The following is a 13145-nucleotide window of genomic DNA, read 5'->3' on the forward strand; positions in this document are numbered from 1 at the left end:
GGCAATGACAGAACAGCCTGAGCTGCCCTCTGCAGTGCTGCAATGACTCCGCTGTTGTCACAATGTACTAACCTTGCAGGATGGGATCTGCTCAGTACATTGCTACACCCGGCACTCCGAACCACGTGTGTCATAGGAGAGCAGATCAGCCTCACCTTTCCCAAGGTTATATATCAGGGTGACCTGGTTGTCAGTGATGGACACGAATTGGTTAATAAGCAGTGGAAGGATACATTTAAAAAGGCATCTAATTCTCCCTTTCCTCTGAAGCCTGATCCACGTTTGGATTGCACCTCAGAAGCTACTGACAGGCAGCGAGGAAGCGTTAAGCGTCTCCTTGCGCCTGTTTAAAGCCTTTTTTTGTGGTGCATTTTTGGCTCCATGGACTTTAATGGGAAAGCATCAAAAGTGCATGTACATGATTTTTTTGGTAGGATTTTGATTTTAACAAGCAGCCGCCTTCTGCATAACAATAACGTATAAAGCATGAAACTGCATAGGAATCCGCTTGAAAACATACATAAAACATATCAACTGCACATACACAGATGTGAACCTAGCCAAAGAGTCAGCATATATGTTACAATCTGACAGTATAATCGGTTTCAGATTGATCAAAACTATGTGGTATGAGGAAGTATTTTACTAAGCAAACATTCAACTATTGCAGTGCAGAGGGGGCTGGGGTCACTGCATGGGCTATTTTTTTTCTACCGTCTCAAGTTGAACTTTAATGCAACACACTTTAAAACGGAGTTCCAGTTGAAATAAATAATAAAAAGTCAGCAGCTGCAAAAACTGTAGCTGCTGACTTTTGCAGACACTTACCTGTCCTTCGGTCCAGCAGTGTCCTCACCATGGTTGTCTTCTCTCCCCAGCATCTTCAGTGTGGGCACCCGGCGGTGACAGCTTGCGGCTTCACAGTCGAGTGCCCACGGTGTATGCGTGAGTAGCACTGCACTTTGTGAATGGTCCTGTAATCTTCTGGGACCTGTCGTGTTCCACAAGACTACGGGGAGGCGAACTTCCACTTCCAATTGCCTTAGGCCAGGGGTGGGCAACTGTGGCCCTGCAGCTGTTGGTGAACTACAAGTCCCATCATGCCTCTGCCTTTGGAGTCATGCTTGTAACTGTCAGTTTTGCAATGCCTCATGGGACCTGTAGTTCTACAACAGCTGGAGGGCTACAGTTGCCCACTCCTGCCTTAGGCAATCACACCAGAAGTGGGAGCGGGTATCTGTCAAATTCGGGTACCCACTCCGCTCCCCAAAGATGCCAATCCTTACCGGGGAGCTGGGACAGAGGCTTAAAGTGGAACTTCCCCTTTTGGGTGGAGTTCCGCTTTAACATGCGATACAATGCTTAGGGCACATTACTGTTGAGATATGTTAAATGCTTACTAATACAAACGTGCTATAAAATTACAGGTAGCCAAAATCTTATGTTTAAGCCACTGTTTGTTCTATTGATTGGTTGTCTCTGCTTTTTTTTTTTTTTTTTAAAGGGTAATGGTTTAAACTGTAACTGAAGTCAAAACTTTTTTTTTTTTTTTAGTTTTAGATGAAGTGGAGAGGGATTAGAACAACTGTCAATTTTTATTGCTGTCTGTGTCCCCATTTCCAAAGATTCACCCTTTCTATTTGTCCTTTTTTATCATTGAAAGTAGTAGAAAATCTTAAATTTTGGGTAATAGATGATAAATCTTTGAATGGGGATGCTGGTTCTGGTGACACACCAGGATTCCCTCACTTTGGAGGGATTTTCTCTCACTTCCTGTTTGGCTATGGGACAGGAAGTGAATGGCAATCTCCCCTATGGGACACAAAAGGCAAAAAAAAACAACTGACAGGGATTATAAATAGTGGTGCACCGAAATGAAAATTCTGGTGCCGAAACCGATACCGAAAATTCAGAATGCATGTGGCCGAAAACAGAACCGAAATGTCTGCATATGTGGGGGTAGGGAGGCTCTAATTTAACCACCTCCTGCCCCCCATATAGTCCAATGACGGGCGCAAGGTGGTTCTCTCGTTTTGATAGGCCGTCTTTTGACGTCCTTCCATTCTCACCACGCAGACGTGGCTCAGGGAGCACACAGTGCGGCAATTGGCGGTGCTCTTGTGTCCCTCGGACTCAGCGGATCACTGATCCACAGAAAGAGCCGAAGATGTGGGCTCGGTCATGTGATCAGCTGTGTCCAATCACAGCTGATCACATGTAAACACGGAAATGCCAGTTATTGGCATTTCTCTCCCCTCGAGTTGTCATGCTGACAGCCGGTAATCGGCATTCCGCGGAGGGAATATGTACACTGATCATCAGGGCACTGATGATCAGTGTACCCTGATGATCAGTGTGGCCCCAGAAGTGCCACCTGTCAGTGTCAATCAGCACCAGCTGTCAGTGCTGAACAGTGCCATGTGCCACATCAATGCCACATATCAGTGCCTACCAGTGCACATCAATGCCACGTATCAGTGCCCATCTGAGCTGCCCTTCAGTGTCACCCATCAGTGCCAATCAGTGTCGCCTATCAGTGCCAGTCAATTGCGCCTATCAGTGCCGCCTATCAGTGCCCATCAGTGATGCCTGTCAATGCCCATCAGTGCCACCTACCAGTGCCACCTATCAGTGTCCATCAGTGCATCTTATCAGTGCCCATCACTACAGCCTCATTAGCGCACATCAGTGAAGGAGAAAATTCACTTATTTACAAAATTTTATAACATAAACTAACAAAAAACATTTTTTTTTCAAAATTTTCAGTGGTTTTTGGTTTAAGAAAAAATAAAAAACCCAGAGGTGATTAAATACCACCAAAATAGAGCTCTATCAGTCACAAAAAAATGATAAAAATTTCATATGGGTACAGTGTTGCATGACCGTGCAATTGTCATTCAAAGTGTGACAGCACTGAAAGCTGGAAATTAGCCTGGGCAGGAAGGGGGTATAAGTACCCTGTAGGCAAGCGGTTAAAAAAGAAAACATTTTCTACTTTCATGTATATTTAATTTTTTTTAACTTATTATTTTATTGCTATCCCATAGGGGACCAATAGCCCCCTATTTGATAGCATATAAGTGACAGGGAGGGGCGGACTGACCATTTGGGCACCCGGGCACTGCACGAGGGCCCTGGGTCAGTAGGGGGCCCCATGAGATACCCCTGGTACCTTTCATAGACTTTTTTGGGTGTGGTTTGAGTGTGGGCAAGGACAAAGGGGCCCCGTGATTTCCTATTGCCCAAGGGCCCCATGAGTTGTCAGTCCGCCCCTGGTGACAGGTCCTCTTTTTAGGGTGGGTGGAAGGAGGGGGCACAGTTGCCAACTCTTTTTTTTTTTTCTTCACTATAGCTCACAGAATTAGCTGTCACTTTCCCAGGAGCTAAAGGAAACTTTGTTTTTTTTTTTTTATCTCGGGAGATAAACTAAAAGGAAACATTGTTTCTTTTAACTTAGGGAAATAAACTAAAAGGGAACTTTGTTTCTTTTACCTGGGGGGAAAGTGACAGCTAATTCTGCGAGCTATAGTGAAGAAAAAAAAGCCAGTAATTACATTTAAAAACCGGCACTGACATATACTGACAGCCAGTCACTGTATACACTGCTCCTCTCCTGCCTTTCTCAGCTGCCCTCCCCTCACATCTGCAGTACACACAGTCTCTTGTATCGGCACCTGTATCGGCTAAATGTTTCCTATCGGCAAAATGCAGATAGGGCTATTTTCGGCCGATATGTTTCGGTGCATCCCTAATTCTAAATTTCCCTTACTCTATCCACATATTGCATATATTTTTACTTTGTTCATAAACAAAACATTGACTAATTGTTAATAATTTCTATATTTGTTTTTTTTTTTATAGTTGTCTGACAATGTTATTAACCGTATGAGAGAGCCAAATTCTGTTACTAGGCCGCAGACCCCACCGCCATTTGCACCTCCACAAGCAAAGTTCCCAGCTGAGAAGCCAGTTACTGCTGGTTATACAGGTAACAATTTGTGTGTTTTTTTAAGTTAAAAAATATATGAACCTTCACCTTGTGAGAAGAAGGAGCCTTGAAGATATGCTTGGTCTTCAGATGTGAGCCATGCTTTTTCTCACACATCTGGAATGGAGTGCTTGACACAGTTACTAACATTCGTAATCTATAATCTATAAGTCAGACAAACCTGAGAACCATATAGGTCCAGCATTAGGGTTGCAGAGGTACTCTTAGTGTAACCAACCTCTTCCCATAAGGCCTGCTTTGCTACATGGAGTTTTTTTTGTTCCAGATAAAGGAGGAGATCATAGAATCTATTTTTTTGGAATATTTTGCAAGGCAGAAATGTAGGTGATGCCTTCAGCTTATCTTGGAATTTTGGAAGGTATATCATCTTAATTAGGTTTATTCTACCTATGAGGCGCCATTCACACTTTGCAATTTGGAATCATGGGCAGAATTGTACCCTACACAAAACACAACATGCGTTTGGGTGCCATTAACCCTTAAAGGATACGTTCACCTTTGGGAATGTGCTACATGTTCCACCTGTTTTTAGGGTGGAACATTTTCCCATCACTGCAACCACTTCCTGATTCCCCCCCTTCCTTGTGTCAGTAGTACAGGGAGAAGTTCCACATACTAGTTGTCACTATTCAAAAACAGCATGGCTGTGCGGGGCTCCGCCCACCGGACTGCGTCATTAATTCACAGTGTTCTGTGAATTAAAGAACTACAAGTCCCGACAGCCTTAGCAGTTGTTGGCTTGTTGTACTTGATGAACTACCACTGTTGTAATTTATTGAATCTTCCTGTCACTATATCTGCTTGCCCATACATCTTGTATGGGGGACAAACACAAACAAAAGTGAGTGTTTTTTAATCTTGCATTTTTTAAATAAATGGATCATACACTGTGATTTCCCTCCCCCCCCCCCCCCCTATATTTTGTCTTGAGTAAACACTGCTGAAGTGAAAAAGCAACAATGAAAGGAAGTTGGAGTACATATTTTGAAGTGATTAAAAAGCCCTTACATAAGCCCTCTAGTGACTAGCCTCAGGTGATACCCAGCAATCAGTTAAATCCTTGTATATAAACTGTGGCACACAGTTAATAAGGTATTTATCAGCATCCAGGAGGCAGGGGGTGGAGATATGATGTCACACACTGCACAGCACCGAGCTGAGTGTTTTCTGAGACCTCAGTGGAGGTGGACCTCAGGGAAAGGACATCTCCCCCTTCTACACAGCCTCACTGGGAAATGTGCATCTGAGACTGTCACTCACCTGCTGTGGGCTGGCGGGAGTGGGGTTCTCCAAGGATTGACTGGTGTCTGTACAGATAACAGAGAAAGGAGAGAGCAGACAGGATCCTCACATAGTGCTAAGGACTGAAGCAAGTACATACAACCACTTTAACCAATCAGACCTGTTCATAACCCCTACCAACAAGGTGAGAGTACACCCTAGGTGATTTAACACATACAGGTGAAAAGAGGAGGACTTGAGCTTTCTTTTGAGAATGTAAATCACAGAAAATTAAGATGTATAGAAGACACTGATACTAAAAGTATAATATTTATGAATTGAATTGTGGTTGTACAAACCCTGGCACTGCTTGCGCTGTGTATAATTGAAGTGGTGTTAAAGATTTAGCACAAAACACTTTATAGATATGTTAGGTTCATGCATTTTTTTTATTTGCACTGATACCATTTGTACATGAATTGACATATAGAACTTTTAAATTACAGTTAGCATTTATGTAATTGGATTTTTACAGTGATAAAAATGCATAAAATAGTAAGATGGGGACCAGGAGCACCACAGTTGAAGTTGAATATATGTCGAAAGACTGCCTAATGCAATTTGCTGGTGGTTCTGTTTCCAATGAGAATAGTAAAGAGGACAGGGGACACCCTTTTTGGGTTCCTCTTTAGGGAAAAAATGTTGCTGAAATAAATTGGTTGTTTCTGACTCTAGCCTTGGGTTCAGCATGTGATAACTTAAAGTGGTTCTAAAGACTTAAGGTATTTTACCTGCATGCATTCTATTCAACTTAACTTGCACAGATTCATTGCCTTGTCAGGTGAGGGAGAGGACTGGTTAAGGGCATGGAGGTCTGTTAAAAGGGTTTTGATTTTAGCCTCTTGTTGTTTTTTAAGATGGGAACTCAATTGGAGCAGAATGCCTCAGATGTATATTTTGAGGGCATTCCACACTGCAAAAGGATCCAATTCTGGGTGGTTACTGAGGTGGAAGAACACTTCAAATTGTTGCTCAATAACCTTTTTATTGGCTGCATTTTGTATAACAGTATTATTACAACGCCATATTATGGTTGAAGCTGTAGTGTCCCCTTCTCCCACTGTTAAAGAAATTTCTGCATGGTCAGACCATGTGATATCTTATATGGAGGAAGTAGATACCTGTTGCAGCAACCATTTATCCACTAGAAACAAATCTATGCTGGAATATGTGTTGTGACAGAGTGAATAATAAGTAAATTTTTTTTTAATTTGCATGAAGACATCGCCAGGCGTCATATACATCCTCCTTGTGAAGGAGACCGTTCAAGCTTAGGTTGCGGCCTCCTGTTTGGGAAGATGTATCAAAGCTAGGAACTGCAATCATATTAAAGTCCCCACAAACAATGAAATTCCCATATCGCAACTTTGAGATCCTTGCAAAGAATTTGTGAAGAAATCGCAATTGATGCGAGTTGGGAACATACACTGTTGCCAGTGTATAAGGCTTGTTATTGATCTTACAAATCAAAATAATAGACCAACCTTCAGAATCAAGAATAGCGTCTTTGAGGTAAAAGTATACTGAATTTTTCACTGCTAAGAGCACTCCATGTTTTTTTGCTGGAAGGGATGCCATAAAAATGTGCGGGAAGTCTTTGTGGTTACATCTTGGTGTAGCATCTCTGTGAAAGTGTGTTTCTTGAAATGTGACAATGTCAGCCGCATTGCGTAGTCATTGTGCCAGAGAGATCGGCTTTTGGCCGGATGGTTTAGTCCTCTTGCAGTTATTGAGAACAACTGAAGTGCCATAATGATGTGACTAAACAGGATGATGGTGAATCTGGATGTATAATCTGTCGCAGGATTAGGTGCAATGGAAATTATGAGAGTTCAGAAATCAACGTAAAAATCAGTGTTACTGAAAGTCTTTGTAAGCAACTCTAGATATAAAAAGTTACATTGGAAGCCCCATGGTTGAAAAGGAAGTGCAGCTGTGATCTGCTAGAGTGAGTACATTATACTCAAACATGGAGTGAATTGTAAGCAGTAGGTGCCAAAATAGGCCACCAGGAACTTGACACAACAGGTGCTATAACTTGGGCAAAAAAATGAACAGTGTGTATAATGTGAAGAATAATAAACTGGTCCATCAGGGACCTGGGCAGTGCATACTGCCAATGCAGATGAGGGTTAAGGTACGGTGTTAGGTGCTTGCACTCTCCTAAGGAACATAACAAATTATGTTATGGAAGGGTATGCGTTGGCCTCATGATTTTTTCTCAGAGGACTTCTTGTGGGTTACCACCTGCCATTCATGTGTCATGTTCTTGGGAGAAATGTGTGCTGTAAAGTTATGGGATTCCACTGTCACTGGGATAATGTCCCATTCACAAAGAAGGCGTAGGCCCTCATCCATTAATGTGGCCAGGTGATCGGAGCCCTTGTAGGTTATGCTGAGCTTTGCCGGGTATTTCCATTTATATATGATCTTGTGATTCCTTAAGGCTATGATGATTGAGTTAAGGTTTCTGCGTTGTTGCAGGGTGTATTGTGAGAAATCTGGTAGTAATTGCAGGGAGGAGGCTTGAGTTGGGAGATTATTAGCCTAGCGTAAGTCTGCTAGGAGTTTTTCCTTTACTTGAAAGAAATGTATGTGTAGTAAGACATTTCTTGGTACATCTGAGGGCAGATAAGAGGGTTTTGGTATCCGCTGGACTCTGTCAATAGTTAAATCCGCTGATGTGAGCGTGGGAATCACCAACTTGAAGAGATCATGGACAAAATGTGGAAGTTGATGGGTTTGGACTGATTCTAGAATGCTGTAAATTTTTAAGCTGTTGCTTCCTGAGCGGTCCTCACGGTCTGCCAATTTTATTTTGAGCTTAGTAAGCTCCTCTTGTTGAGATGTATGTGAGTCTACTAAGGTATTGAAGGAGATAGTAAAGTCCTCCATCCTGTCCTCCACTTGTGACACCCTCTCACCCACTTCTTGTATTTCTGTTTTATACTGGTGGATGCAGGATATCATAGCTGCTTTAATGGATGCTCTTAGAAATAGAAGCATTTCTTTCAAAGTAGTATCTGAAATTGGCTGGCCAGATGTTGGAATCCGGGCTATAGGATCAGGATTATTCATTATAGGGAGTGGTGGCAGGGGTGAGCTTATCTCCATTTGTGCTGAGTGATTCATATCCTCAGGGTCCCTGTGTTGTCTTGTTTTGACAGGGCTTCGGTGAAGGGAGAAGTTTCCCCTGTGTCTGTGTCTGAGTAGTAGGGAGCTTCAGTCACACTGGCGTACATAGCAGCAGCAGAGGAATGAGCTGCAGATGCCAGAGAAGCCGCCACCAAGGTCCCTCAGTTGGCGGTGCGTATTGTCTCCCGCTGCCATTTTGTTGTAGTCCTGATCTCATTGTTGGGAAGAAATGAGACAGTTTCTTTAGTGGTGGTGGATCTTGGCAGCACTTTCGCATTCCACTTTGTGGAGCAGGGTGTCAGGGAGCTTAGTTGTGGTGGTTGTCAGATGATCAGCTCTGTGGATGTAGTATTCCTCAGGGTTGGAGTGGAGCTTCAGCACATTGCGACCATCTTTATCAACGGTCGCCACACCCCCCTGTTCAAGCTCTTTTGAAGAGGCACCTAGAAATGGGCAACGTTGAGGACCGTAGACACAGTGGCTAACCAAGGAAACTTAATGTAGCAGATTAAAGACAGAATACTTACTTCCCTTCTACATTGTCCAACAGTGCCATCAGCACAGAACTGTTGGAAAACAGTGGGAACCAGGTATACCCTTCTACTATCTGGTGGAGTCTGGACAGAAATGGTCTGCATGGAAGGATTGTGGCCAGAAAGCCAAACCTCTGATGTGGAAACAAGGCTAAGTGACTCAAGTATGCCCAAAAATATAGGAACACGGGTGCAGAAAAATGGCAGCAGGTGCTCTGGAGTGATGAATCAAAATTTTAAATATTTGGCTGTAGCAGGAGGCAGTTTGTTCGTCAAAGGGCTGGAGAGCTGTACAATAATGTGTCTGCAGGTAATAGTGAAGCATGGTGGAGGTTCCTGGCAAGTTTGGGGCTGCATACCTGCAAATGGAATTGGAGATTTGGTCAGCATCAACGGTGTCCTCAGTGTTGAGAAACATAGGCAGATACTTGTCCATCATGCCATACCATCAGGGAGGCGTGTGACTGGCCCATAATTTCTTTTGCAGAAGGACAACTACCCCAAACATACAGTTAATTTCATAAAGAACTAATTTCAGAGTAAAAGAGTCCTGGATGGTTTGGCCCCCACAGAGACCTGATCTCAACATCATCGAGGTTGTCGGGGATTAGATAAAGAGACAGAAAGGTTTGAGGCAGCCTCAGGGGCGGACTGACAACTCATGGGGCCCCCAGGCAATAGGGGATCATGGTTTCCCTGTGTCAAACTCAAAAAAGCCTATGAAAAAGGTACCAGGGGCATCTCATGGGGCCCCCTACTGACCCCGGGCCCTCGGGCAGTGCCTAAGTTTCCAAATGGTCAGTCCGCCCCTGGGCAGCCTATATCCACAGGAGATCTGTGGTTAGTCCTACCTGCTGAGTTCCTTCAAAAACTGTGTGTAAGTGTACCTAGAAGAATTGAAGAATTGATGCTGTTTTGAAGGCAAAGGGTGGTCACATCAAATATTGATTTGATTTTGATTTCTCTTCTGTTCATTTACTTTCCATTTGTTTGATTGATAAAATAAACTATTCTACTTCTAAAAGCATTCTTTATTTACAGAATTTTTTCAGACTTGCCTAAAACCTTTTGCTCAGTAGTGTAGGTCCATATGATTCACATTTGGAGAAGTGTCCTTGCCCAGTTTGGGGAGAACAATAATCAGGGCCTCTCTATAAAGGCAGGTGAGCTCAATGAATTGTATACTGCTTAAGAAATATTTAGGAGTATGGGAGTAAACCATTCAGTATTAGGACTATACCACTCCTTGGATAGGTCAGCTAAACCAGTCCAGACCTAAGTGATTCACTGTGATGGTGCTAACCAATCAGAATCACTCTGGTCTGTCCCGGAAGCCTTGCTCAGAGAAGAGGGAGAATAGCAGGGATTTCAAATCTAAGGACCGCTCAGGGTTGCCGGCTGCGCTGGGGGGCAGTGTGGTGCGCGATCATATGGCTCCCTTTTTTTTTGTTTTGTACAAGCTTTATTCAACCCCTTGGCACCGACGTAACACAAATATGCGGTCTCACAGAACTGGGATTTTTTCTGTGGGGCTGCATATTTGCGTACCTGTCTTTGTGCTGGGAGCGCACCAGTCCCAGCACAAACAAACACTGGGGTATCACTGAGAGCCCCGAATCCCATTCTCACAGTCGGGACCCGGGTCACATGATTGCTGTGATAGCCTCTGATTGGCTATCACAGTGATCAGTCACTGTGAAGCCCACTCCCCTGTTTTTTTTTCTCTGAACGGGGAAGAGAAATACATTGTATCTCTGTCTCTCCTTGCAGAGAGAAAAAAAGCCAACTGTTTGTGAAAAATAAATAAATAAAAGATAAATAAAGATCAAGGTTTGATCTGGTTCAGTGCCAGTACCAAGGTTAGTGTTTGGGTCAAGGTCGGGGTCAAAGGTCAGTTCTTTTGTTTGTTTGTTTTTTTCTATTAGTAAAAATGCACACTATTGTTTCTGGGCTGTACTACAGGTATAAAGCAACAGACGACAAATAACATACACATATATGATATCGCTGGGATCGTCAAGAGCTGGAGAATTTATTTTGGGTTGTTCTTTGGTGGTAGGCTATAATAGTAACAAGAAACACACAGCTAAATTAAAAAAAAATTTAATATTTTGAGCCCGGTTTCCTTTTAATAATAAAAAAAAAATATTAGAGGATATATATTACCATTTACAAACAAATGGAAGACAAGTTTCTCCTGAAAAAAACAAGGTATAGTTCACCTTGATGTACAGTAGTAGTTGTGATAATATGTATGGTTTTATTAACACATGTCAAAGTTGTAAAATGTACTTAAGATTTGTTTTACCCTTAGGCCCGAAGGGGTTAAGGTGTACAAATTGTTCACTGCAATGTTGGGTAATGTCTGAATTTTTCCGCAGCACAGCGCTAGGCTGCATTGCAGTGTGAATTGGACACTTAAAACTTTCAACCTTTTTTCAGTCAAAGCACCCTTTAGAATTGCGCACAGTTTCTGGACACACCAGCCTGAGGGCTTGTTCACTAAGGAGGTGCATCCGAGCACAAGTGCTTTTTTGCGTGTTTCCACGTGTTGCATTTTTAATTAGGCTGCTCTATGCTCAAGAAACATGCAAAGTACTGGCATGATCTTTAAATTGAGTCCCACAAAAATGCATGGTACTGTTGTATTATGTGTTTTAGTGGGCGCAAATATGCATGCAATTGGTGGATGCATGGAGGTTGTATTAAGAATTAATGGCACCTGCATGCAAATGCACAAGGCAACGCATTTTTGTGTGGTGTGGGAAAACGCGTGTTACCTCTGCCACCTGGCTCTAAAAAGCCCTAAAATGTAATTTTGTAAGACAGAGTTATGTGATCAGTAGGTTGTAAATGCCCCCTCCTACCACAAATTTCCCCCCTGCTAGTCATAGAAAAATTACATGAAGCCCTGTACAGTCCGATGATTACTGTAAGTCTCCATGCACACTAGCAATTTTTAAGCTCCTAGAATTTTTTTTCTGCTGCTAGAAGCTAAATCGTGTTATTCTATCTGTCCAAGCACACTACTTTAGGCTATTAGCATTTTTTGAGCTTCAGCTTATAGGAGCAGAAAAAAAATTCTTTTTGTAGAGTTTTTTTGGAGCTGTTTTCCAGCAGAAAAAAAGGCTAAATGCTACTAAAATGCTCCTACCAGCTTTTTTTTATAGCTTTTTTTTTTTCTTTCTATTTGCTTGTTGCTTGTTAAAATTGCTAATAAAACGCTGATGCTCCTAAATGCTTCTAAATGCTACTACCATTGTTTTTTATCCAACGTTTTTGGAGCTTAAGAAAAACAAAAACGCTGGTGTGCATGGAGCCTAAAGGTTTCCTCGATTAACTTCTGTGTACAGAGGGCAGGGGGAGCATATCTTGTTCCTCTACTGGGATTTCTCCCCTTCCCTGCTGCTATCTATTACTATTGAAAGTTCTGTCTGTAGCCTGACCTCTCCTTAACAACCAATGCCATCATTGGCTGGCAGGACATGGGCGGGCAGCTTGCAGAGCTTCCTATTTTGACGGCAATAGTAATAGCAGCAGGCAGGGGGAAGAGAGCAAAACCGTGAAACATCGGACTGTACAGGGCTTTATGTAAGTTTGCCAGGGTACCCTGGTTGATAAATCCTGACTTAGAGAACAATTGTTACCTGTCTGTTCCTGCGGTGACAGACGTGTTACCATGTGTTAACACGTCTGTCCCTGCATATAGTGTGAATTGGCCCTTATATTTAATGGAGAATTTAGAGACCGTATTGTATTTGTATGCACTAAAAATCTATTTTTTTTTCCTGGAAAATGTAGATTTTGTAAACATTTGTCTATTTGATATAAAGCGGCTTTTCTTATATATGCAAGAAATGTACTAGTGAAAATTGGTTGTTTGCTTTTTATTTGTACAAAAATGTGAGCATAAATATATTCTGCAGCTAGCATGCGGACAGACAGGGATTTATTTCTCATTTCTGTTTTTATGAAAATTCAATAATGTGTGTTTCAAGAACATGTAGTATGAAGTGTTTTGATTTATATTGATGTTTCTAATGTTATTTACTCCTGTAATGACTATTTGAACATAAATTGCATGCAGGACAGGTTTAGTGTTTCTGTCTCTCCAATGTATGGCAGTCATTGTACTTTTGTTGTGTGTTATTTGTGCATTACTTGAGTTGGTAAGCATTGTCCAGTGC

At 42.4% G+C, this 13145-nt stretch overlaps 1 protein-coding gene across 3 annotated transcripts in view; it reads left to right on the top strand.

The window, feature by feature from the left end:
* The window catches only part of CHCHD3 (coiled-coil-helix-coiled-coil-helix domain containing 3), a 212557-nt gene that overhangs the window by 256 nt on the left and 199156 nt on the right, over positions 1 to 13145 (top strand). For all 3 annotated transcript variants that reach the window (XM_089676877.1, XM_089676879.1, XM_089676878.1), the window contains exon 2: positions 3862 to 3988. In XM_089676877.1, the coding sequence (XP_089533003.1) occupies positions 3862 to 3988 (127 nt within the window). The remainder of the gene's footprint in view (positions 1 to 3861; positions 3989 to 13145) is intronic.

This window comes from Staurois parvus, unplaced genomic scaffold, assembly GCF_062004578.1.
Source record: "Staurois parvus isolate SC_StPar_1 unplaced genomic scaffold, SC_StPar_1.0 ptg000175l, whole genome shotgun sequence".
Classification (NCBI taxonomy): Eukaryota; Metazoa; Chordata; class Amphibia; order Anura; family Ranidae; genus Staurois; species Staurois parvus.